Source organism: Morus notabilis, unplaced genomic scaffold (assembly GCF_000414095.1).
Source record: "Morus notabilis unplaced genomic scaffold, ASM41409v2 Scaffold42, whole genome shotgun sequence".
Lineage (NCBI taxonomy): Eukaryota > Viridiplantae > Streptophyta > Magnoliopsida > Rosales > Moraceae > Morus > Morus notabilis.
Window position 1 is genome coordinate 945095 of NW_010360565.1, and position 8327 is coordinate 953421.

General features: G+C 34.1%; 1 protein-coding gene across 1 annotated transcript; it reads right to left on the reverse strand.

The window, feature by feature from the left end:
• Window positions 1–1063: 1063 nt before the first annotated feature.
• On the reverse strand, window positions 1064–5883 carry LOC21409038 (eukaryotic translation initiation factor 3 subunit F). Its single transcript, XM_024164745.1, has 6 exons — window positions 5568–5883; window positions 4513–4592; window positions 4145–4374; window positions 2487–2608; window positions 2293–2406; window positions 1064–1410 (listed from the first exon to the last, which is right to left on the reverse strand). The coding sequence occupies exons 1-6, from the start codon at window positions 5778–5780 to the stop codon at window positions 1321–1323; spliced, it is 849 nt and encodes a 282-aa protein (XP_024020513.1). The 5' UTR covers window positions 5781–5883; the 3' UTR covers window positions 1064–1320.
• Window positions 5884–8327: the final 2444 nt, after the last annotated feature.

Consider the following 8327-nt stretch of genomic DNA (forward strand, 5'->3'; position numbering starts at 1 on the left):
AGCCACGTTAGTCATGTCAGTGCTTTGCTGATGCAGCGAGCGAGTGGAAAGTTCACTACCACCATTTGGGACTAAAATGGGGTGCAAAACGCCACTTAAATCCCGTGTTCCGGAGTACAAAGGCATTCTCATTATCTAATCAGACATTCATGTCCTGCCCATAATTGCGAAGTGGGACCCAAGAGAATTTATAAAGTACCTGCTTAAGTGACTCTTTTACTTGCGTTAAGTGTCAAGTGTTAGTCACACTAATCATAAGTATCATTTTGTGTCTATTTGTAATTTTGTATTTGCTTCATTTGATTCTCCGCAGGTGTAAATACATAGTCAAGAACAGAAATCGTGAGGTATAGTCTAACGATAACAGAGAGACAGTGCGCGCGCGCGAGAACAGAGTTGTTAATCTAGCAAGTTCATTTATTTGATTCTTTTTTTCATTTTAATTCGGTTATCATCTTAAGACAATAACTCGCTTGTTTCATATACTTACAACCTATTTAGTAAGTTAATTTAAATTTTTAATTTGAATTAAAATGTGACTTTATATAAAAAATTTACTGTTACAAAAAAGTTAAATATAACTGTTTCTATAAATTTTTTACTGTAATAAAACTCAAATTATAAACTCAAATCGGTAAAATGAACAAGACTTTAAACTCAAATCAGTAATTCTGTTACAGTATTTCTCTTACATAAAATTTAAATTTTAAACGTCAAAATCAAGAATTATAATTTGACTAGACCTTCAAACAGCCCTAAGACAACCAATAAGATCACAAATTCAACAAACTACAAATCTACGTGTCAAACTTAGTTTAAAAAACAAGAAATAGTGATCAATACTGATCAGCATTTTTCAATTTTAACAGTCGAGACAAAAACCATAAAATAGGTCAACTAGATTTGGAAGTTAGTTGATGCTACATAGATTATCATGAGCATTTTGTTCAACTACGCGCCTAGCACTGGATATCCGGTACTTTTGCGGGGAAAAAATATATACAACAACCATCCTAGAGAGGAATAAAATTTTGGATTGTACTCTATAATCAGAAAATTAGTGTTGGACTTCAAAAACGAAAAAGAGCTTATTTCCAATAATTAAACCAAATAAAGCAATCTTGACATAGGGACAAGCTACCTAAACTGAAAACGAAGTAAAATATCGTTGCAAAAATAAGATGACGCAAAATATTACCACCTCTTCAAATAAAAGGCCACATTTCTCGAAGTTGGCCATATAGCTGAAACAGAACTTTTTTTTTTTCTTGTCAAATTAACTTGTCCCGCTACATATATTCCCTTAAAGTGAGACAGAAATTACAGAATCTGAGCGGCTGTGTTCAACTTTTCTGCTAAACTGAGTTGCGTTCTGGTGATGCTTGACAAATATAGCAACAGCAAATGATCCTGAACATAACCAAACAAACATTATCTGAGAGATATAGATAACTTTTAATAACCCAGGTAAAAAAACTGGCAATAGGACGACTACCCTGGACAACCAAGGTCTAACTACAGATATAGAACATCGACTAAAACCCAGTAAAGCACTAGCAATATAAATTTTATGTTCTATTTCTTTAACCCGAAAAAAAAAAAATACAAAATTAAATTTTATAACCCAGGTGAAAACACTGGCAATTGGACAACTTCGCTGGACAACCAAGGTCTAACTAATAGAATATCCACTAAAACCCAGTAAAGCAATAGCAGTGTACATTTTATGTTCTTTTATTTCTTTAACCCAGAAAATTAAATGCAAAATTATCCCGTTTAGTAGTGTTTGTTTTCAAAATGTTTTGTTTTTAGTATGAAAATAGAAATGAGAACTTTTTAGGAATGGTTTTGAGGTTTTGAAATTGCATTTAGTTAATTTTCTTAGAGATTATTTTAGGTATAAAAAAAAAGGGTGAAATTGTGTTTGGGTATATTTTAAGAAAGGTATATTAAGTTATAGCTTAGAAATGAAAATGAAAATGGGGAAACAAGTTTCAACCCTTTTCTATGTCCTTAACAAAGCCATTTTCACTGTTTTTTGTTTTCGTTCTCATTTTCAAAGTATTTGCTAACCAAGCGCCGTTTGAAGACCATTTTCATTTTCCTGCCCCAAAGACGTGCAGAAACGTTTTCAAAAACAAGGTGAAAACAGTTCCAAACAGGCCCAATTGTTATATTGTAGAAATCCAAAGTAGGGTTCATGTAACTTGGGCAGTGATTAAGAACCACACTCGCATATGAAATTACCAGATTGGATGATGGATGTTGCCAAATAAAGCAATCGTGTTTTACCTGCAGACTGTCATTGAGAAGCTTATCAAAAGCCATCGGTGACAACTTGGGAACAGAAGCTAAAGTATCTGAGATAAATCTCCCTATGTTGTTATCTGGTGCTATGTTCCCTTCCTGAGAGGGAAAACAAATTTAAGTTATAACATCAAGCCAGAAGTAGGCAAGGCTGGACAGCTAAAGCAAAGACTCCTTACCACAACATTGTCAACATATCTGGAAACATCATCAATTAAAGCCAACAATCGCTCCATTGAGGCCTCCATTCCTTCCAAATCAGTTGGGATTTTATCAACCGCTGTAGTCTTTAGAATATCAACTGGACTCATTGAAGAAAAAATTTCGAATCAGACAGTCATTAACAAGTCCAAACAACCTTACATCATTGCCAGCATAGATATCCACATATATACAGCAATGACTTCAAGATTAAAGTGTAATGAACCAAACTTATTTCTGGGGAAATTACTACAATAATAAGTGGAGTGAAACACAAAATAAATTATGTTGCAACCATATTCATAACAGCAGAAGTGTTCGTTTCCTATGGTCAACTTTTTTCAATGATGAAAAATAACATGCACAAACTTCTAGGTTAAAAAACACAATGCAAATATAATAGTTGCATACTTCAAAAGCATTGAAATGAAAACTTCATGATAAATAGAACGACATGGTTGTGGCAAGAAGGCATTTGCACAAGCTTTGGAAAAAAAAAAAAAAAATCAACTCTTCCTCTTTGACAAAAAGAAAACCATTGAACAAAAAGTATTAATTTCATAAGACCCCCCAAAAGAATTAAGCTATTACGAGCACTTTGCCACTAATTGATGTCAAACTATTTCAAGAAACATCAAACAAGTAAACTGTATAGCCCCTTCATATCACACGCTCTAAGATTATTACAGCTACCTCCATAAGTCATAACTCTCATTTGGACATACAACAACAACAACAACAACAAGCCTTAATCCTAATTTAATTGGGGTCGGTTATATGGATTTCACTTTTCCACACAGCACTGTTCAAAATTAAACTTTCCTCAAAGCCTAGATCTAGAATGTCTTTTCTAACGACTTCGGTATACGTAATTCTTGATCTACCCCTCCCTCTCCTAGTATTAGGTATAAGAATGTCCTCCTAAGCACGAACTGGTGCTTCTAGCGGTCTACGTTGAACATACCCGAACCACCTCAAGCGGCCTTTGCGCACCTTATCTTCTATTGGTACGACACCTACTTTACTACGAATAACTTCATTCCTTAAGCGATCCATTCTCGTATGGCCACTCATCCATCTTAACATACGCATTTCTGACTCATCTTAAATATATGTTGTCTCTTAATGGCCCAACATTCACTACCATATAACATAGCTAGGCGGATTACAGTTCTCTAGAACTTAATAGGCATCTTGCCATCACATAAAACTCCCGTAGCATTCTTCCACTTAACCCACTCTGCCTTAATCCTATGTTGAATATCCTCTTCTATATCTCCTTTGTACTGCACTATAGACCCAAGGTATCTAAACTTCCTAGAAGCCCCAATCTCCACACCATCTAAAGAAATTCCATCACTCTGATTACTTGAGTTACCAAACCTACAATGCATGTATTCAATTTTCGTCCTACTTAACTTAAATCCCTTCATCTCGAGAGTCTGTCTCTACAGTTCTAACTTACGGTTAACTCCTTCCCTATGTTCATCAACTAAAACTATATCATCAGCAAAAATAAGTAATTTAATCTATCAATAGAGAAAAACCGTAAATGAAGGTGTCAATACACCCCGGGTAGGAGATTATAAATATAAAAAAGTTACATAAAGAGTGATAAGGTTAAGCAAATGCATACATCCAACTTGCTCAGCTTCAACCATACGAAGATCCAACGGAATCTCTTGAAATTGCGCAGCAATTTGCCGGTCTCCAAGAGATAAATTTACAGAAACATAAGCTTTAATTGTACCCTCTCCATTATTAAACCCAGTATCAACAGTCAAATGAACAGGGTTGGGAACTTCTCTAGAGTAAAATTCGTGGATCAGTTGACTGCCACTGTTAACTCCTAATCCTGTTGAGTACCTGCAACAAGCATGAAGGGCTTATTCCATTGAAACATGTTCATTAACGTGAACAATCAGCAAAACAAATTTCTAATATACGAGCATGTGGGGATCAGACTCCAAGAAAACAAGAAGTAAATTACTCAAAAAATTAAACAAATAAAAAAAAAAAAAATATATATTCACCTTCTGGTGGGACATCAACATATTGTGGTGGTACTCAATATCCACAGCAACCTGCAACCACAATAAAGGACAACAAATAATAAATAACGTAAGAAGATCTAGAAATTTTACTGATATTACTTAGGAACAATCATGACAGTCATAACAAGCATAAAAAACCACGAATTGCAAGTGCAGTGCTTCGAAAGAGATTTGAATACTTCTGTTTTGACTTGCAGAAAAGTAAACAAACAGATAAGGACGTCAAATAAAAATTCTATTACATTACAAGTTATCAAGCGTATTTCCCTATTCTGTGATTTAGTAAAATGGTTGGTCCTTGAATTTAGAATTTAGAAAGAATACAGAAAAGCAATATAGAAAAGTCTGATTTAAGAGTAAAGTATCAAATATTATATAACCACCCAGCTCCAGTGAATCTAAAATCCATTCTATTCTAAACACATTGAACATTCCAAGTCTTATTTAAACTATTGTTTCGAAACCAGGGGGAAAATAAAAGACCCTTGGAAATTTTCACTTTGCAAACCTGCCAGGTATTACTAGCTTGTAAACTTTTAAGCAGGGAATTACAGTGACTTCCAAATTAATCATAATATCAAATCGCAATTATAAACCAATTAATAAATCCTCGTTAAAATATAAAGCTACCACTTTCTCAACTCCAACAAAAACCTAAACAACACTTCTCCCATTAGTCTGCTAACACTAGGTAACACAAACGCTAGAAAGTCGAAAATCGGTGAAAATTAACAAAAGATTCCAACTTTCATTTTTTCCGTATTGAAAAGGAAAACGAAATCATTGGCTACACTAAACCGAATTGCAATACGATTAATCTGAAATAAATTTATTTAAGAAAATTATGCGAGGCTGCTCATAATAGATAACGATAGACCAATCCCACAAACCTAAAATCACTAATCCCAGCTATGGAAATTGCTCAAAACGTCTGAGAGAATCGAACGTAAACAAAAAGAGAAGCCGCAAAATTGATACAAATTACGACGGAGAGAAGAAGAAAACCTGGTCGCTGATCTCATTGTGAGGAACGGCGTAGGAGTTGCGGATATCGACGGTTCCGTCGGGGGAGATGGAGCCGAGTAGGGTTCCGATGACGCGCTCGGCCTGGTCGGGGCGTCTGACGTAGCAATCGCAGATGTTGAAGATGACGAGAGGGTGGACCTTCGCCGACAAGCTCGACGACGAAAACTGCAACACTGTGTGCTCGCTCGCCATTCTCTAGAAGCTTCCACGGATCTGACGAAGAGAGTGCGAGACGGAGCACACAAGCGGAGCGAAATCTAGGGTTTTTTGGCGAGCAGCCGAGAGAAGGAGAAGCATTGATTTTATTTGATTCGTTCTAATTGGGCCTCTCTTGTCCGAATGTGTTATAATGGGCTTACATCGGCCCAAAATTGATAGCCTCGAAGGGGCGCTTAATATGCAGTAATCTTAAGAATGAGAATAGAAATCTGCAATATTATTATGTTTGGTATAAGAATTATAATTTTTAGATTCTCAAGAAAGTGATTACCATAGGATTTACTTTCTCTCATTTTAAGATAATTTGAATACCATCTAACAAAGTGTTATTCAAATTCTCATAAATCTCAAAATCATGAAAATATTATTATTATTATAATATTATTATAATATTATTATATTTTTTTATTTTCAATAATAATAATATATAATAATAATATTATTATTATTTTAATAATAATATTATTATTATTATTATTATTATTATTATTATTATGGATCTTCTTCCATGCGAACAACCAAACACAGTAATATAATATTCTTGGGAATTTGAAAAAGATTCATGTATGGAACCAAACACAGTAACGTATTATTCATAGGAATCATATTACCCTCCATCACTTTCCTGAGAATATGATTCCCACTGATTTCCGCATACTAAACGCCCCCAATAGGCATTTGTTAGGTATCCCGGCCCATATAGCAAAATTTAAATAATAAAGTTGAAAAACAACACTAAGTTTGAAAATTTTTTAAGAGCATTTTTGAAAAATTTTACAAATATCAAAATTTGACATCACTAAAATAAGGATTGATTTTAAAAATTCTCCTGAATTATGACCGTTGTAACACTTTGCCCCCTGAATTTTAAAAAAATAACATTCGTTCCCCCTGAATTTTGTTATGTCTGTTACAATGAGTGACGAAATTATCACGTGTCACTTATTTAGTGAGAATTGAAAGCGCAATTACGCTTATACCCTCCTAATCAGATAATTCTCCATTTTCATTGAAAAAATTCACCATTTTCGTTCCCATTTTGTTTCCTTTTTTTCCCCCACCTCGTTCATCCATGGCAAGTTCCATCATATCCACCTTCTCCTCCTCCTCTTCCAGGCTAAAACGATTTCAATGGATACTTGAACGAGAATCTCAAAAACGGCGTCGTCATCGTTGCCGTTGATTTCCCCACCACGAGGCCTCCTTCGGCCACCGAGATCGGCGGCGATATTGCATGAATCCCTATTTTCAGATACAAACTATCCATTGCTTCTTGTAATACTCGTGTTTATGAAATTCCTCTGTTTTGTTTAGGATTTATTTGTTTCTTACTATTTACGAAGCAAAGAAATGCGGAAGATTGTAGTTGTATCAGTGTCAGACAAGTCTAACACAACCAAAAGACAAAAATGAGAGAGAGAGAGAAAGGGAGAGATAACTGATTATTTGTTGGAAATAGTGTCCCAGAAGCATGAGATGTAATATGATATTTATTATTTAATTAATAAAAGAGTTTATTCATTATTTTATGTGCATATCTATATGAATATTTTATGAATATCAAATGAAAATTCTGTGATCATTTATGTAACCTTAAACATTATATATAAGTGTTATATATGAGAGGATAATGTTTAAGGATAATAATAAAAAATGTTGTTCATAATGAATTTAATTAAAGTTCAGAATCTTTAATTAAAACATTATTAATATATGTCATTCACATTTAGGATGGAACGGTGCTATCCGCACTGTAAATATGGTGAGATATTGAATGAGTGTATTTCGCATAATGGGATAGTGTGGAACAGGGACACTGACACAATATGAATTTCTAATAATTTCTGTTAAGCATAGAAATTCTAATTTAGTCTACCGATGGTCATATATAGAATGATCTTAATCCTGAGTTCTTAACAAACTCCTATTTATGGATTTATGTCTTTTGATTTACTCGGTACGGATTCCGAGACCCTGAAGCCTATTCTTTGTATTTTAGAGACATGATGAAATAGGTAGCCGGGAATGTTATTATACGAGATGGAATCCATTCCTTTTTGAGAAAGAAGTAGATAAATAATTCTCTTGAGTATTGATTCGGTACTTGGATTAGTAAGAGCGCTATGGTTCATGAATGTGTTTTATGAATCACTATCCACTAGAGAATCAATGGTACTTAAGGATGAAGATATAATTAGAGAGGTTAACGGATTCTACCTGACTTTAATTATGAATTATTTATGGAGGGTTGATCTAAATGCAATGACTATATCAAATGGACACTTCACAGTTTAGAAGTAATTAATATCTATAATTTCGAGAGTTCAATTCTAAGTTTACAGTGGAGTAACTATTGGAATTGATAGAATTAATTAATTAATTAAAGTGTTTAATTGATTATTAATTTTATTGGAGCTCGGGATTATAGGTCCATTAGTCCCCGCGTCGTCCTAGTAATTCTGCCAGACACAGAGGGCAAAATGGGAATTTTAGAATTACGAAATTCTAAAATTAAATACT